The following is an 18,673-nucleotide window of genomic DNA, read 5'->3' on the forward strand; positions in this document are numbered from 1 at the left end:
GGCGGCCACCAACCGATCATGACGGGGGGCAGGAGGACTTCCTCCTTTGATTTACTTAAAGGCTAGAAAATTCATGTCCTAATGTCACTCTATTAATTCTCCCTTTATCTGTCTTCCTCTCTAGAAGTGAGCACCTTGGGGTGGGAACTGGCTTCGTTTTTCTCGACACATTCCCCGAGCACCTAGTACGAAGTTTTCTGCAATAAAAGGTGCTCAAGAAATGGTTCAGGAGGCAGCGACGTAGGTGGGCTACTGAGCTTCTAAAACGGCGACGACAGAATGGTACATGCCACCAAACTGGGTGGTTTCTAAGCCTTGGAAGATTGGACTATAACTTAATAGGATCTCTGTAAATTGGAGATATGTCAGGGTGCTCTGTACTTCATTTCGGCACAAGAGGACAAACTTCTCGGATACCAGTCTTCTGAATTTTCTTAGCCGCTCTCCCTCAGACTCTGCTTCTGGAATAATCTCGAGAGCGGAAAGTGCGCTCACCTCGGCGACGTAGCCCACGTAGTCAATCACATGTTCAACGTTGTCCTGGCTTCTTAAAATCACTTTGTCACCTAGTTGCAAAACAAACACACCCCGGGTGACTCCTGGACGAGGCAAAGAAGAGCTTTGGCTGGACGGGAAAGGAGAGGCACTGACTAGTGAAGACAGGTTCTGGAACCAGGAGTTCTACAACCTGGAAACTGGGAAACACTATCATAAAGCTGAGCTGAGGGGGTCCTCATCTACAGAAGTGAAATACATCAAAGTTGTTGTGTTGGAAGATCATTTCTATGCCCTATTTCATTTCCATTGTTCTATTTAGACTAATTTACAACATTGTCCTTGGGGCCTTTCTCTTTCCACTCCTCCAGAAAAATCACTCTTTTTCTTTTTTTAGCTGAGAGGCTCTTCTTCCCTGCCTCGTCTCTCATTTCCTTTCCATCACACTCCCTCTCCCCTTCTCCCCTCATGCCCTCCCCCCTTTTCTCTTTCCCCTTTCGGTCATTCCAAGGTATTTAATGAGCACCTACTGAGTGAAAAGCATTGGGCCAGAAGCTTGGGAAAGCACGACAGAAGCAAAATAATAACGAATTGTGTTATTTGTTAAGTGCTAATTATGTGCAAGGTCCCTCTCCCACATTGGGCTCACAGCAGAACAAAGCAAAGGGAAGCAGCGTGGACTAGTTGATAGAGGACGGGCTTGGGAGTCAGAAGGACCTGGGTTCTAATCCTGGCTCTGCCCCTTGTCTGCTGTGTGACTTTAAACAAGTCACTTAACTTCTCTGATGCCTCAGTCACCTCATCTGTATAATGGCGATTAAGACTATGAGCCCCATGTGGGACATGGAATGGGTCCAATCTACCTTGTATCTACCCCAGAGCGTAGTACAGTGCCTATCACCTAGTGCTTCGTAAATACCACAGAAAAACAAAACAAACAAAAAAAACCGCATGGGCCCTGCCCACAAGGAACCTACGATCCCAATGGGGAGGCAGACATGCAAAAATCATTTACCAAAATTATTTAGCAAGGGTGGGAGGATGAATGTGAAAACCTGGGGCAAGGTGAACGGGTCTGGAGCCGAGAGGCCATAGAGGGGGCGGTGAGAACAGAATTTGGAGGGGAGGTGGTGAGGCAGGAGGTCAGAGTTGATGAGAGAAGGTGTGGAACTCTGTCTCCAGACGATGCCATGTAAAGTGCATCTGGGCTGTAGGGCTGCTTGTGGGGGGGTGAAGGGAGAAGCTGCCAGAGTTGAATAGCGTGAGGAAGTCAGATGCTGGATGATGAGAGTCAGTCGATGCTATTTATTAAGCGCTTACTGTGTGCAGAGCGCTGTACTGAGCACTGGGGAGAGTACACTACAACAATAAACAGATACATTCCCCGCCCTCAACAAGCTTACAGTCTAGAGGGGGAGAGAGACATTAAAATAAATAAATAAATGACAGATAAGGATCTAAGCGCTGTGGGGCTGAGGAGGAGGATGAATAAAGGGAGCAAGTCAGGGTGACGCAGAACGGAGTGGGAGAAAAGGAAAGGAGGGCTTAGTCACGGAAGGCCTCCTGGAGGAGATGGGCCTTCAATAAGCCTGTGAAGGCGGGGGAGAGTCACTGTTTGTCAACTCCCTTCTAAAAAGCAGAAGTGCCCATTATTCAGAAAGTCCGCACCGCTAGTTTCAGGTTTCAGTCACGCTGTCAGGATTTCCGTGGCTCTTAGAGTTCACCCACTTCCCCGATAAAGGCAGAAGGTGATTAGCCATCGTCACCCAGGGGCACCTAATAAATGAATAAACCAGATTATGACAGAGTGATTTTAAGCTATCTCCTCTAACGGTTTCGGTCCCAAACATGATGTATTGAATACTGCCGGAAGGATCCTCACCAACGAGGAAGTTGAAGTCCCTGAGTATCCGTGCAGGAGAAAGAAGTGAAAGGAGGGAGGAGAAAAAGGAGTTGAAATTGGTCAAAAAGCCAAAGCCGGCGGGGCGCTGGGGTCGCGAGGGTGGAAGGGAACGACGACTCGGAGAGGCCAGGCAGTGGGGGAGTCAATAGAAGGTGTGTGGCCTCCTGACAGTAGGAGCCAGGAATCCTGGACTCTAATCCCAGCTCCACTGCTGGCCTGCTGTGGATCCCGCATAAGGCACTTCCCTGGTATGTTGCCTCAGTTTCCTCAGTTGGAAAATGGGGTTGAACTACCCGCTCTCCTTCCCCCTTAGACAGAGACCTGTGAGGGACATGGACTGTGTCTGATCGGATCATCTTGTATTTACCTCACTGTTTGGCACAGAAGTGTTTAACCCATAACTACAATTACTCTCATTATTATTATTATTCAGATGGAGACGGCAATTCAGAGAAGTATCGTTTTCCCCGTCCCCTTTCCAGATGCTTCTCCCCTAAGCCCCCGGCTAAATCCCTCTCCCTGGGCAAGAGAATACGTCCATCTCTCCAGGCCGGGTCCTTTCGGGGATGACTTGAGAGTGGTGGCCATTAAAAAGGGAAAGTGGCGAGTGGCTAGACTGAGCTCGAAGCTAGAATTCCCCGGGGTGGTGGCTCTGGGCTGCCTCTCCGGGACCCAGTGGAAGGGAACCGGTGCTGGGTTGGTGCTATCCTTCCCCGATGTCCCCGCAGGTAGCATCGGAAAACTCTCCTCATCCTCACTGCGAGGTTTCTCGGTCGGGCCGGAGACAGTTGGAGTGCCCACCTGAACACAGGCAGCTGATGACCCCCCCAGGTTTTTTTTTCTTTAATAACAAAAGTCAAACCAACCAGGATAGAGAGACGGTCTGCCCTCCGACAATCCGGGCACCTCCAAGACCAACAGGTTTCCGTTCCGTTTTAAAATGACCCCACTCATGCTGTAATCTCTGATGTCCATTTCGGCGTGGATTTCCTCGAGCCAAAGCAGGGTGGAAAAGTTGCCCTTATAGTTGGCGATGCTCAGCCGCTGGAGACAAAGAGAGCGATACGTTTGCGAGTGGAATGGAGGAGGAGTTGGTGGGCCTACGTTTGTGAGTGGAATGGAGGGGGAATTGGTGGGCCTGGGCATTTCTCGCAGAGCCCTTGCCACCTGCCTGCTGGGTGACCTCAGACAAGTCGCTCACTCCTTGGTGCCTCCGTTTCCTCATCTGTAAAAATGGGGATTCATAACTGTTCTTCCCCCTCGGACTATTAGCCCCACGTGGAACCGGGAGTGTGTCTGACCTGATTATTCTCTATCCTGTATCTACTGTCTTCCATCTTGTACTTATTTAGTACAGTGTTTGGCACAGAATAAACGTTTAGACGCACACCAGTATTATTATTATGACTACCACTCGCATGATATTCTCAGCTTAGCAAGGCACAGACACTCCCTAACCAGTTATCATAGGGGGAAAAACTGGAGAAGGGACCTACCTTCTCCATACAAAAGGCCTATGTGGGAGGTTAAAAACCCAAGACTGACTTCAAATTACCTAATCAATCAATCACATTTACTGAGTGCTTACTGTGTGCAGAGCATTAAACTAAGTGTTTGGGAGAGGACAATATAGCAAAATAACAGATATAGTCCCTCCCCACAACGAGCTTACGATCCAAAGACTATTATGACCCCCCCTCACTTTGCTTCTCTAAGGACAATCTACTCACCGTACCTCGATCTCTTTTACCTCGCCACCAACCCCTGCCCACATCCTACCTCTGGCCTGGAACTCCCTCTCCCCCTTCATATCCGACGGACCATCACTCTCCCCACCTTCAGAGCCTTATTAAAATCCCACCTCCTCCAAGAAGCCTTCCCCAACTAAACCCTCATTCCCCCTACTCCCTCTCCTTTCCGCATCTTCCCTGCACTTGGATCGTACCCCTTCCCACCCCTCAGTCCCACAGGACTCACATCCAAATCCGCAATTCATTCTTAACGAATGCTTCCCCCCTAGACTGTAAGCTCCTTGTGGACAGGGAACGTGCCTACCAACTGTGTTTTCTGTGCTCTCTTTGAGCACTTAATAAGGGGGTCTGCACGCAATTAGCACTCAAGAAATATGACTGATGGAAAAACTCGCTCTTACCTATCGAGGTTATCTTTTCACTGCTCCTCATTCGATTCCACCAGCATGTCTTAGCATCAAATCATTTACAAAAATCTTTTGTTTCCAAAACAGCAATACAGAAACTAGCAGTTTGTGTGCGTGCATTTTCAGAGAGAGCCTTGCCAACCGCTCAGAGGCTTTGGAGAGACAGATAAACACTCCCATACATGGTTCTCTCACCTCGGCAAGTAACGGCTGAAAGATCAGGACGTCCATTTCTTGTTCCACGCATTTTCTCAGTCTGTCGGGGACTGGATAGTGAGGAAGGAAACTTGGAAGTTGTCTTCTCAGGTTCCTTAAAAACAAGTTTTTAAAAAAAATTTTAAACGATGTATTTCTCTTCACAGGTTGCGAGTAAGAATGCTTGTACACTAGGCCCCCAGCACTACCATTTCCTTCAAGAACAAACATTAATACTCCTCGAGGAGAGCTTGTTTCAGCTTCCGTGGCTCAGTGGCAATAGCCCGGGCTTTGGAGTCAGAGGTCATGGGTTCGAATCCCGGCTCTGCCACTTAGCTGTGTGACGGTGGGCAAGTCACTTCACTTCTCTGTGCCTCAGTTACCTCATCTGTAAAATGGGGATTAAGACTGAGAGCCCCACATGGGACAACCTGATTGCCCTGTGTCTACCCCAGCGCTTAGAACAGTGCTCTGCACATAGTAAGCGCTTAACAAATACCAACATTATTATTACCGTATTCCACACTTTACCATTACTAATTTGTCTTTCGGTTCTTAAAATAATGTCAGTAGTAAAGAACCGTGAAAATCAGCACCTTCCTTTCAGTGCTTCATAATGAGCCTTTCTCTTGGGTGAGCCACTCTGCTCCATTTAGGCCTCAGAGGGGGGAGCTGTCTCTCTTCTGCTATTCAGAACATGCTTACTCTCCATCCCAAGCCTGCCTCCTTGCAGGCAGCCCGTTCGGCTTTCCCACCCAGCCTCTAACCCCAGGCAAGGGGGCACATTCCTCTGTGGTACCTTGAGCAAGTCACTTCACTTCTCTGCAAATCCCTCATCTGTAAAATGGGGATTAAGACTGTGAGCCCCGTGTGGGACAGAAACGGGCCCAACCTGGTTACCTGTATCCACCCCAGGGCTTAGAAGAGTGCTTGATACATAGTGAGTGCTTAATAAATACCATTATAATTCCTGTTAGACTGCTTGTTTCGCGCAAGGAATGTGTCTAAAACCTCTGTTATGGCACACTCTCCCAAGCGCTTAGTACGGTGCTCTGAACACAGTAGGTACTCGATAAATGCCACTGATTAACTGATAGAGAACAATGACAGATGTCTAACTCGATACCCAGGGAGTGATTCATTGTGTATTTATTATCGGGAGCTATATCAAAAGAACGCGTGGCATTAATGTTTCTTTAACATAGAAAGAAAAATTCACTGCAGATAACAGAGAGGTGTGGGTGATAATGAGAATCCTGCAGAAAATGGAACTTTCTCCATTTGCCATTTACCCATACGGTTTAACTAAGGTTACCCATTACCCACTCCTCTAATCCATCCGACTATCCTGTTAAATGGACGACCCACTCCTCAATTCTGCTTTTCTTTCACCGCATTTTGTGGGAGGGAAGGGAAGAAAAAGGAAAGAGACAAAGAGACAGACAGAAGTGAGAGACAGAAGAAGAAATGCAGGAGAGGAAAAGGAAAAACATGTTCTTTCCCTCCACATGTAGTTCTCTCAGCATCCCAAACCCTAGGGAAGCAGCATGCCCTAATGGAAAGAGCCTGGGGCTGGGAGTCAGAGGACCTGGGTTCTAACCCCAGTTCCACCACTTTCCTGCTCCTATGACCTCGGGCAAGTCGCTTCACTTCTCTGTGCCTCGGCTTCCTCACCTGCAAAATGGGGAATCAGTCCCTGTTCTCTCTCCTACCTTACTCTGTGAGCCTCATGTGGGGACCTGATTATCCTATATCTACCCCAGCGCTCAGTACAGCCCTTGGAATAGAGTATGTGCTTAACAAATACTACAATTATTATTATCCCCTTTTGCCAACTCGGGAGGCCCTGGGATCTGTGTAACTAATCATAATACTACTACTGATAATAACGATGATATTTGTTAAGCACTTCCTATGTACCAGGCCCTATTCTATTCCTGGGATAGATTCAAGATAAACCAGTTGGACAAGGTTCCCGTCCCACCTAGGGCTCACCGTCTTCATCCCCATTTTCCAGATGAGGGAACTGAGGCAGAGAGAAGCGAAGCGACCTGCCCAAGGTCGCCCAGCAGACAAGTGGTGCAGCTGGGAAGAGAACCCAGGTCCTTCTGACTCCCGGGGCCCGGGCTCTAGCCACTAGGCCACGCTGCTTCTGTGAAGGAAGAGCTTCCACTACCACTTGTGAGCCAAGGGCTGGCCGATCTTCTTTCCAGAGGCGGTAGGGCCAGCTACCCAGCTTCTTCGGAGATGGCTGAGCCGCCTCCTCTTCTTCCTCAGAGATGGCAGAGCCAGCTGGCCAGCTTCCCCAGAGAAAAGCAGAACTGAGGAGTAGGTAGTCCATTTAAATACAGAGAAAAAGAAACACAAAGACCTTTGGATGGCTTAGAGGACAGGGTGACCCCCTGTTAACCCGAATGGGTCAACGGCATATTGACCGAAGAAAATTCCAGGTGATTCTCATTGTCACCCACCTCTCCGTTTTCTGCAATGAATGCTTCTCTCTGTGTTCAAGCAACATTAATGCCACGTATTTTTCTGATGTAGTTCCCGATAATAACTGCACAACGAACTACCATCCCGGGTATCCCGTTAGACATCCGTCATTGTTCTCTACCGATCCAACAGTGGCATTCATCGAGCACTTACTCTGTTCAGAGCACCTTTCTTTCCCATGGGCCCGCTGGACATCTCAATCGTCGACATCAACGAGCACCTCTGGGGAAGTGACGGTACCTTTTCTGCGTCGTCACAACCACGGTGGTCTTCGTGGGGACGAATTCCGGCAGAGGGTTGGCCTTTCTCCAAGAAAAGGTCTCTTTGACGGCTATTAGGGATTCCTCCTCACTCACTACGTTCACTTCAATGAAGCGCCCGATATTGAAGTCGGAAAAACACAACAGGAGGAGTTCCTTGCAGCGACCTGGATTCCTTGAAGAAGTGAAAAAATGGTTAAGTTTCTTCGCAGTACCAGATATAACCACAAATAACTGAGTGTGGGTCGCATATATGTCTACCGCTCTATGTAAAATTTCAGTTAATAGCAAAAGGTCATCCGTAGTTTGAAGCCAAACCAACCAATCAATCAATCAATAGTATGTCCTGAGTGCTTACTATATGCAGAGCACTGTTCTAAGAGCTTGGGAGAGTGCAGTACAAGAGAGTTAGCAGACACGTTCCCTGCCCACACCGAGTTTATGATCTGGGGGGGTAGGAGACCGACATTAATTTAAATAATTTATAATATAAATTACTTATATAAGATAAAGGTACGTGTATCTTTAATATGCTTTATATCATTCAGGATTTCCCACTCAATTGCTTTCAAGACCAAAAAAAGGGGGAAGTTTTTTCCACATGAATCACAGATGTATCAAGACCAGAGTAACTAACACCTTAGGATCAGCGTTTCCAGTTCAGGGCATTGTTTGACATGATTGGAGACTTTTTAAAGGCTGAAGGTAAAAATGTTTGGGTAATTAAATGATTTTCCATTGCAAAATTTTTCCTTGAACTCTTATGAACAAGACACTAGGGTATTTAATTAAATGCAATTTTGATATCGATCCAACCAAAACAGAATTGTATGCAAGTATATCTGGGGGTTATAAGAATTTTTTTTGGGGGGGGGATGGGGGCGGGAGAGGGAGGGAAACAGTGTTCCAAAGGAAATGACTGTGCAAATGCTCATTTCACTATTTAACCAGCCCTTTTAAGAAAGTCTCTGAAGAGGACTACTGTGATGATCGCTTCATCTGACTGAGGTCAGGAACCCCCCAAATCCCAACTCTAGGCTTTGAGGACTAAGCGCTTAGAACAATGCTCTGCACCCAGTATAAGCACTCGATAACACCGTCGATCGATCGGTGGCTTGAGTGAGCTCTAACTTTGGCTACTAAAAGGTTGGCCAGTTCAGATTTTGAATTTTTCCGACTGAGCTAATTACAAGGTTGGACAGTCAAAGATGGAACACATGAGAACATCCCACCTAGGGTGATAACAGAGAACTCATTCTTTTTCAAATCTGGCAGGAAAGCTATCTTTCATCAGCGGGCTATGGATAACACAGAGTCCGGCTGGCAGCCCTCTGAAAAATCTTTGAATGAATAGTCAATTTGGTGAGTACTCTTACGGACTATCTCCAAGAGTGGTCCGATTCTTGCTAGGGTAGAAATGATACATTTCCAGAGTGTTTGGACTAAGTGGGTTAATTTAGTTGAGAAGCAGGCTGGCTTAGTGAAAAGAGCACAGGCTGGGGAGTCAGAAGTCGTGGGTTCTAATCCCGGCTCCGCCACTTGCCAGCTGTGTGACTTTGGGCAAGTCACTTTGCTTCTCTGTGCCTCAGTTACCTCATCTTTAAAACGGGGATGTACACTGTGAGCCCCACGTGGGGCGACCTGATTACCTTGTATCTACCCCAGTGCTTAGAACGGTGTTTGGCACATAGTGAACGCTTCACAAATACCATCATTATTATTATTATTATTAATAATTCGTGGCCAATGTAGCCTCTTTGAATGACAACATTTTCAAGACCAAGAGGCCCGCTTTCTCTTGCTCGTGCTCTGTAAGCGACTGATTCGAGTCGGACTTCAAGCAGGAGCAGAAGAGGACAGACGGAAGCCAAAGGCGGCCTTACTTGGCGTTGCATCCGAGGAGAACGAAGGTCTTCTTCCCCGGAGGAATGGGGACCGGCCCACTTGGGGCGGCCTCGACGACCTGGTCCTTCATTTGCCGGTCTTCCCTTGCGTCGATCCCTCCGCATTTCGGTCCGCGATGGGTGACTGGTGAGGGGCGATTACTTCTATGAGCTGACGCAGATCCTGCACCAAGTTGGGTCCGGGACTACCGAAATCCCGATGGTGCAAAAGACTACCTCGGCGACTACTGCCTGTCTGACTTGCCAAAAGCCTGATGTTTTGGGGGTGGTGACATGGCCTGGGGTCTGGCAGCGCTCCCCACTTTTTCCAGGGTACGGCTGTGCTTGGTGTCGGCGAGAGGACTGACCTACTCACTGTGCCTGGATCATAAATCCTCTCACCGTCAGACCATCGCTCTCCCCACCTTCAACCTCCTATTAAAAATCACACCACCTCCAGGAAGCCTTCCCTAACCTCTCATCTCCCCTTTCTATTCTCCCTCCCTTCCCATGCGTTTGGATCCGTGCCGCCTAAGCATCTGAGTACTCACCCCACCACCAGCCCCACAGCACTTACGTCCATTCATTCAACTGCATTTACTGAGCGCTTTCTGCGTGCAGAGTATTAAGCGCTTGGGAAGGTACAGCCCCATACTCTGCAGTTTCCCCTGCCGAAAATTCTTGAAGCCTCCGCTAGACTGTCAGCTCCTTGGGGGCAGGTCTGGTCCTGTCAACTGCACTGTACTCTCCCAAGCGCCGGTACAGTGCTCCGAACACAGTAAGTTGGAGCTTTCTTCTTCCTCCCACTCCTGCTGTTTGAGCATAATCTGTATCCTCTCTTAGCTTATCGGTTCCAGGATGGGGCCGGGTCTTACTTCTACTGTACAGGACTCCCCTTAGTACTGAGGCCTGTGTTCACTAACTCGCATGGAGATGCATCAGGCGCTTAGTTCAGTGCTCTGCACATAGTAAGCGCTCAATAAATGCCATTGAATTAAGCATGATATCTTTGAGGACTACTGGGACTTTTATAGTCCCTCAGGGCCAACCAAAATGTGCCCGGTTTACTCTCCAAGAATAGTGGAGGAAGAAGCAGGCCATTTCACTTTTTCCCACCTCATCCCCAACCCTGAACTTAGCGAGGTGTTTTGGACTCTGTCGAAGCCAGCAGGCTATAGGTAACACACCGATCTTTGCGGACACCCTGACGCACAAACACACGCATCCCCCCGCCCCCCGAACACACACACACTCCGCCGCAGTCTGTGACAGGCACCAACTTTTTTGGGGTCTTCCAGGAGTGACGGTCCTTTCTTAGTCAATACCACCCCTAAACCGTGACCACCTGGAATGTACCTGTGAGGAATCCGGCCGAGTTTACAGTATTGCAGCCTAATGCTGGGTAGGTGGCATCTCCCCCGAAGATGCTGGCTGAATTCATGGTCCCCTTGGAAAACCTCCCTTTGGGAGGACCCGAAGGTGCTACTGAAGAAATCTGATTTTTATCCGGCACTTTAAGGTGAAACTGTTTTGTTTTTTCCCAGCCAGCCAGTCTGCAGCAGAATAAGTATTGCAGTGCCTGTCCCTTATTCCTTAAAAAAAAGAAAAAATAATTTTAAAAAAGTGAGGTGACTGAAGACCCAGGCCTTGACATTAAAAATCAAATTTAAACACACTGTGAGTTTTGGTGGACTTGTAATCGTTCGGGATGTACACGCCCACAGGCAGAGGATACAGGACATTCATTCATTCATTCAATGGTATTTATTGAGCATTTAATGTGTGCAGAGCACTGTACTAAGCACTTGACATTCATGGGAGAGGTGAAGGGACTGGGGACTCACAAGATTCCCCACCATACACACACCCACACCTTCTCTCACTCCCTTGGGATCCAAAGCCTCTCCCAGAAGCATATGGAGCATCGTCTAGGCTGGATTAAGGCTTTGGGAGGCCCGGGGTGTGAAAGATTAGAGGGATCCCCGGTGGTACAGTGGAGAGCAAAAGAGAAGACGGCGGGAGACAGAGAAGAGGGGGACCGAGGGGAAGAAAAAGGGGTAAGGGAGAGGGTGGGAAAAGCAAGGAAGGGGCCTACTGAACTAGCTGCGTCGAAGGGGGCTAGGGTGTCCAGCCCAGGAAGGTTCAGGCGAGCTGGGGCTGGAGCAGCTCGGCCCGTGACTGGAGGGGGGCGGGGAGGAGAGGAAAGGGGTGCGGTAGCTGAGCGAACCAGCCCTGGGGGGGGGGGTCTATAAAGCCTCTCTGATGGCTCCCGCCTTGACCTGCTAGTGGGGGAGAAAGAGAGAGAGAGAGAAAGGAGGGAGCAGCCATCTCGGCTCCATGTTCAGCGCTCGGGGACCATCTCGGGCTAACTACAGCTGCCGGTCCTGCCCCCCCCATTAAAACTGGGGGAGCCGACCCCAACTTTACCTTCGGCGTGCCTCAGCGGAAAGAGCACGGGCTTAAGAGTCAGAGGTTGTGGGTTCTAATCCCGGCTCTGCCACTTGTCTGCTGTGTGGCCTGGGGCAAGTCACTTAACTTCGCTGGGCCTCAATCCCCTCAACTGTGAAATGGGGAATTGAGACCCACGGGGGGAGGGACTGTGTCCAACCCAATTTGCTTGTATCCACTCCAGCGCTTTTGGCACATAGTAAGCGCTTCACAAATACCATCATTATTATTATTATTAATGTAAGTGCCTAAATAAAACGGGTTATTGCTACAAGGGCAATGGAATACGGGAAGGAGCTGATAGCGGGGGAAAAGCAGAAGGGGGATGAGAGGAAGATAATCCGAGATGACGCAGGGAGGGAGGCATTAAAAAAAAAAAAACAACCCAAGAGTCAGACGCCTCACCCGTCTGACCAAGCGAGGGTTTCTTATTGTACTATCCTCGTCCAAGTGCCCAGTCCAGTGCTCTGCACACGGTGAGTGCTCAAGAAACACCACTGATCGACCGAGCTAGAAAGAGAAAACTTACTCTATCCAGACGACTATATTTTTACTCTCCCCTTGTTTGAGCGTTCCGAAATTTGTCATCTTTGACACTTCCAGTCCTCCTTTGTTGCTCAGAAGAAGAGCTTCGAATGATTCATCTACGCCCAAGTCACGGCCGGCCGTCGGCTGTCTGGGGACAGAGTGACGACACGGGTAACTCATTCATCCCGATGAATCAATCACACGCTTCACCATCCCTGCCAGGCATTATCTGGAGGGTTCTCCGCCCACTTCCTTCTACCCCCCGTGCGTATACAGTCCCAACGCAATAGTGCACGGCTCCCGTTCTGGGTGACGTGGTTTGAAAACCCCGAGCGAAACCGGATGAATCCCTTTAAGCTAGCCCAAACGAGAGAAGTGGCACGGTCTGGTGGATAGAGCCCGGTCCTGGGAGTCAGAAGGACCTGCGATCTAATTCTGGCTCTGCCACTTGCCTGCTGTGTGACCTTGAGTAGGTTGCTTCATTTCTCTGTGGCTTAGTTACTGCTTCTGTAAAATGGGGCTTAAGAATGGGAACCCCATGTGGGACACGGATTGGGTCCAACCTGATCAGCTTGTATCTAACTCCAGCGCTCGGGACAGTGCTCGGCACACCGTAGCGCTTAACAAATACCATCGTCATCGTGTGGCTCAGAGGAAAGAGCCCGGGCTTGGGAGTCAGAGGTCATGGGTTCGAATCCCCGCTCTGCCACTTGTCATCTGGGTGACTGTGGGCAATCACTTCACTTCTCTGTGCCTCAGTGACCTCATGTGTAAAATGGGGATTAAGACTGTGAGCCTCGCGTGGGACAACCTGATGACCCTGTATCTACCCCAGCGTTTAGAACAGTGCTCTGCACATAGTAAGCGCTTAATAAATACCAACATTATTATCGAACTAGCCTAAGAGGCTGGGTGGCCGATGGAGGTGATAGTCCCCCAAAACAAGCTCCTTGTATAATGGGGATTATTACTACTACTAACAGTGGGATTTTTTAGGCACTTATTATGTGCCAAACACTTGGTAAGTGCTCTACACACAGTAAGTGCTCAATAAATACGACTGAATAAATGAATGCCAAGTCCTGTTCTAAATCCCGGGATAGATACGGGGTCATCGTGGCGCTCATTGTAAGGAGGAGGGAGAAAGGGAACTGAATCCCCATTTTACAGATAAGGGAATTGAGGCACACAGAAATTAAGTGCATGTGAGCCCCGTGCGGGACATGGACCGTGTCCAAACTTTTAGGTTTATATCTACCCCGGCACTTAGCACGGTGCCTGGAATATAGTAAGCACTTAACTACCATTAAAAAAAAAAAAGAACTCGTCTGACAACTAACCACACTCCACTGTCTGAGAAGGACTATTTAGGGTTAAAATAATTTTTTTTAACCTTGTCTTAGAGAGGTTGCTGCTGGAAGGTGCATGTTAATGGCTCATTACCCTTTGTTTTCTGCTGGGGTCATACACAGTGCTCTCCAAATGTAGCACGACTGATTACTCTCAACGACGACCACGTTGACCAGATCAGATCGGCGAGGTCTGTATCCATCTGGCAGCCTCAGTGAGTCCAGTGTGAAAAAGATGCTATCGTCGACCACCCCACTTCGTCCACACACACTGGTTACGCACACCTGTGGTTGTTAGGTGGAAAAAAACACATCCCATCAGAGCCTTTATACCCAAACCGAGCGCAACGGGGGTACGTTACCGTGGCCTCGGCATCTTAATTCCCTGCAGAGTGTGTCCGTGGGTTTTTTCAACCCCACCCAGGAAACCGAGCCTGGTTTCCACTCCCCGGTTTTGTCCGAAAATCTCCCCCCGATTCTGACCATTTAAGAACTGCCTTTTAAACGGAATTATCAATCTCGCCATGTTGAAAGAGTTCCTAAAGTAAAAGCTTCATTCTTCTCTAGACTGCCAAAAGAAATGAGTAAGCTGGATGTACCTCAAAGAGACTGAGGTCACTTTCTTAAATTTCCAACTTCCTCCCTCAGGTGTGAATACAGTGCTCGGGGCGATGACACCTTATCCGCGTGGAAAAGCCGGCCAGGGCGATATTCCGTTCCACACGGCGTGCACGCTACACACTGCCTTTCGCCGAACTGATCTGTTTTTGAAGGGCCTGGCTCTGTAGCTGAACTTACCCTTTGTTATCCCGGTCCTCTCTGAGCCTCTCCCGGAGAAGAGCCGCCCCATCTTCTGGGTGTTCCCCAAGCGAGGAGGGTCTCTCTGGGGTGTCCTTTCCCCAACTCCTGCATTGGGCTATCCGGTGTGTCTTTCAAAGCATCCGTTCCATCCTCCCTGATGGCTTCTGCCTCATCCCGACTCACCAGACGGTAGCTCCTGGGGCCCCCTCCTCTCCTCCATTCTCCCCCACAGGTCCCTCCCAGCAGAACTGCTCTGCAGAAGGGGTGGGAGACGGTGATTCTTCCCCACTTCAAAGCCTTATCGAAGGCACATCTCCTCCAAGAGGAGTTCCCTGACTAAGCCCTCCTTTTCCTCTTCTCCCACTCACTTCTGCATCCCCCTTCCCAGCCCCACAGCGTTTCGGTACATATCTGTCTTCCCCTCTAGACTCTAAGCTCATTGTGGGCAGGGAATGGGTCTGCCTGTTATACTTTTCTCTCCTAAGTGCTTTGAACAGTGCTCTGCACACAGTAAGAGCTCAATAAATACAACTGACTGAGTGACTGCCTCCCAACTGAGCAGAACTGGCTTCTCATAAGTCAACCTAAAGAGTCAAAGAACTGAGAAGTGCTTGAAAAGCCAAAGGTCAGAGTCAAGATGGCAGTTCCTTGACTGGAGAACAGATAGGACAGTGGTCTATTCTTCTCTACTATGTCATTTACTTTAATAATGATAACTAGTACTGTTAAGTGCTTATTATGTGCCAGTCTCTGTACTAAGTGGTGGGCTGAATACAAGCAAATTGGTTTGGACACAGTCCCTGTCCCAAATGGGACTCATGGTCTCGATCCCCATTTTACAGATAACTGAGGCACAGAGAAGTGAAGTGACATGCACAAGGCCCCAGAGCAGGGAATCAGAACCTATAACCTTCTGATTCCCTGGCCCATGTTCTATCTACTAGGCAGTGTTTTAATGTCTGTCTTCTTTTGTAGATTGTAAGCTTCCCCCCACCCCTTTTTATTTTTAGGTATTTGTTAAGCACTTTCTATGTGTCAAGCCCTGTTCTAAGTGCTTGGGTAGATACAAGTAATCAGATCGGACCCAGTCCCTGCCCCGTGTGGGGCTTAGGAGGGAGAACAGGTTTTGAATCCCCATTTTACAGTTCATGAAACTGAGGCCCAGAGAACTGAAGTGACTTCCCCAGGGTTACACAGCAAGCCACTGAGAAGCAGCATAACCTAGTGGATAGAGTATGGGCCAGGGAGTCAGAAAGACTTGGGTTCTAATCCTGGATCTGCCATTTATCTGCCATGAGACCTTGGGCAAGTCACTACACTCCTCTGGGCCTCAGTCACCTCATCTGTAAAATGGGGACTAAGAGTATGCGTCCCCTGTAGGACACGGTCTGGGTTTGGCATGATTACCTTGTATCTTCTATGTGCCGGCGCTTAGAACGGAGCTTGGCATATAAGCAGCACTTAACGAATATCACCATCATTATTATTATCTACCTCAGGGCTCGGTACAGTGCCTAGCACATTGCAAACACTTGACACACACCATTAAAAAAACAAAACACATATTTACTGAAAGAAAGAAAGCCTACCATGTCTATCCTTTTGTATCTCAGTGGCTTCACAGAGACCGCCTCACTGCTCCATGTCGCCGGATTAATGAAATAGTCCGCCTCCACCCAGTCACCTTTATAAGGCTGGAAACCTGAAAAGGTGACAAACAGAAGACAATTTGTATTTACAATACATAGAATTTGTGACTTACAGGGTAATTCCATTATACCTGGCAGCCTTTGGGAAATTTTGACAAGGTGATCTATAGAGAGATGTAAATACGCCTGGTCATTAGGACAACTGAAAGAGGAGAGAGCCAACGTTCCCTGATTCTGGTTATTGGACAGAAATGTCCAAATGGATGCCCAATCTATCCTTGGCTCTCTTGAGCATTAACGAGTAACATAACAGGGTTATTTTTATCCAAACCCCAGCAGATGATGTGCAGGTAACATCGGTTTACATGAAATTTCAATCTGTGATGATCCCACTCTCGGTTCGAGATGGAATTTATCATCATTCACTTATTCATTCAATCATATGCTGCAGAGCACTGTACTAAGCGCTTGGAAAGTACAATTCAGCAACAGAGACAATCCTTGCCCACAATGGGCTTACTGTCGGGGGGGGGAGACAGATATCAAAACGAGCAAACAGGCATCAATATAAATAAATAGAATTATAGATATAAACATATATACATAAGTGCTGTGGGGCGGAGGGGGGGAGAGAGCAAAGGGAGCTAGTCGAGGTGACGTGGAAGGGAGGGGGCTGAGGAACAAGGTTTTGAGCTCACAATGTCAGTTGGTCATCATATTTATTGAGCGCTTACTGTGTGCAAAGCACTATATTAAGCATCGGGGAGAGTACGATACGATAAACAGACACATTCCCTGCCCTCAACAAGCTTACAGTCTAGAGGGGGAGACAGACATTAATATAAATAAATGACAGATATGGACATTAGTGCTGTGAGGATGAATAAAGGGAGCAAGCCAAGGCGACAAAGAGGGGTGTGGGAGAGGAGGAAAGGAGGGCTTAGTCAGGGAAGGCTTCTTGGAGGAGAATGGCCTTCAGTAAGGTTGTGAAGGCGGGGGAGAGTCACCGTTTGCTGGCTCTCTTCGAAAAAGCCTAAGTGCCCATTGTTCAGAGAGTTCGCAACGCTAGGTTCAGGTTTCAATCACACGGTCAGGATTTCCGTGGCCCTCAGGGTGTGCCCGTTACCCCGATAAGGGCGCAAAGCTGACTAGCCACCATTAACCAGAAGCGCCTAAAAGACGAATACATCAGATTATGAGAGAGTGACTTTAAAATCTCTCCTCTAACGGTTCCCGCCCCAGACACGATGTATTAAATACTGCCGGAACTGCTCCGACTCCCAGTCCCAGCCAACAGAGGGCTCCGGGCCTTGGTTTGGTCTGCAACTCGTTAGCTGTGCCTTACTTTAGCTTTTCTCGCTTCTAACTTCATTACAATATAAATGAGGCACCAGCTATTTTAAAATAGCCAAGACTCACTTTACTTTCAAAGAAAGTTAACCTTACCTTCACAAACATCCTCCAGGGAGAAGAGGGTTGCCTGATTAATGTACCCTCCAGTCTCCGAAACAGACGTAACAGTGCCAAGCAAACTCTTAGTCACAGAATTTGGACGTTCGAAATAACTTTTCTTGTTATCTGCCCATTTATCAGAGGCCGACTCTACCTACGAGGCAAGAATGCGGAGAGCCTATAATTTGAGACGCATCATTTCATTTCTTTAATCTGAAACACCACGTACTCGGGTTCGCAGTGGAAAATAGGTCTGCCAAGCACACCTGAACAAAGCAGCAGCTATGCAGGCGGTTCCAAATGACCCCAAATGCTCTACACTCAGGTGAGAGCTGGCCCCGGCGACAGAAAAGGGAATGCTTTCGACAGAAAAAAAGATACCATCCAGAGAAAACGCTCCACGCATGGCCGGAACAAAAAAAAAAAAAGATAAAGTGATTTCAAACCACATTTTTCCAGGCACAGGTTTCATTTACTGATGCCATCCTTTTGCGGTTTCTCTAACGCTCGAGTCAAATAAAAACAACCCTGGAACAACTAGTTCTAGACTGTGGGCTCGTTGTGGGCAGGGGGAATGTGTTTGTTTATTGTTATATTGTACTCCCCCAAGTGCTTAGTACACTGCTTTGCACACAGTAAGCACTCAGTAAATACAACTCAATGAATGAACTGGTTTGTGGGCAATCCAGCCTCCCTGTTTCTTGTCCTTCATAATAATAACTATGGTATTTGTTAAGCGCACGCTATGTGCCAGGCACTGTTCTAAACACTGGGGTAGAAACAAGCTAATCAGGTTGGACACAGTCCCTGTCCCACATGGAGCTCAGGCTCTTAATCCCCATTTTCCAGAGGAGGGAACTGAGGCCCAGAGAAGTAAAGTGACTTACCCAAGGTCAGAGAGCAGACAAGTGGCAGAGACGGGATTGAAATTTATGACCTTATGACTTCCAGACCCGTGCTCTAGCCACCAGGCCACCCTGCTTCCCTTTGACCGGTCTTTGGTCCAGTTCGCTGGGGGCGAGGACTGACACCTGAGCAGGGGCAAAATGGGGAGACAAA

General features: G+C 48.4%; 1 protein-coding gene across 3 annotated transcripts in view; it reads right to left on the reverse strand.

Moving 5' to 3' along the window:
• The window catches only part of MOV10L1 (Mov10 like RISC complex RNA helicase 1), a 43,105-nt gene that overhangs the window by 20,914 nt on the left and 3,518 nt on the right, over positions 1 to 18,673 (reverse strand). For all 3 annotated transcript variants that reach the window (XM_007661561.3, XM_007661560.3, XM_007661562.3), the window contains exons 3-12: positions 17,609 to 17,768; positions 16,103 to 16,215; positions 13,807 to 13,997; positions 12,365 to 12,511; positions 10,744 to 10,979; positions 9,388 to 9,532; positions 7,485 to 7,679; positions 4,752 to 4,866; positions 3,265 to 3,442; positions 496 to 566 (exon numbers count right to left, since the gene is read on the reverse strand). In XM_007661561.3, coding sequence (XP_007659751.1) covers positions 496 to 566; positions 3,265 to 3,442; positions 4,752 to 4,866; positions 7,485 to 7,679; positions 9,388 to 9,532; positions 10,744 to 10,979; positions 12,365 to 12,511; positions 13,807 to 13,997; positions 16,103 to 16,215; positions 17,609 to 17,768 — 1,551 coding nt within the window. The remainder of the gene's footprint in view (positions 1 to 495; positions 567 to 3,264; positions 3,443 to 4,751; positions 4,867 to 7,484; positions 7,680 to 9,387; positions 9,533 to 10,743; positions 10,980 to 12,364; positions 12,512 to 13,806; positions 13,998 to 16,102; positions 16,216 to 17,608; positions 17,769 to 18,673) is intronic.

Source organism: Ornithorhynchus anatinus, chromosome 14, assembly GCF_004115215.2.
Source record: "Ornithorhynchus anatinus isolate Pmale09 chromosome 14, mOrnAna1.pri.v4, whole genome shotgun sequence".
Classification (NCBI taxonomy): Eukaryota; Metazoa; Chordata; class Mammalia; order Monotremata; family Ornithorhynchidae; genus Ornithorhynchus; species Ornithorhynchus anatinus.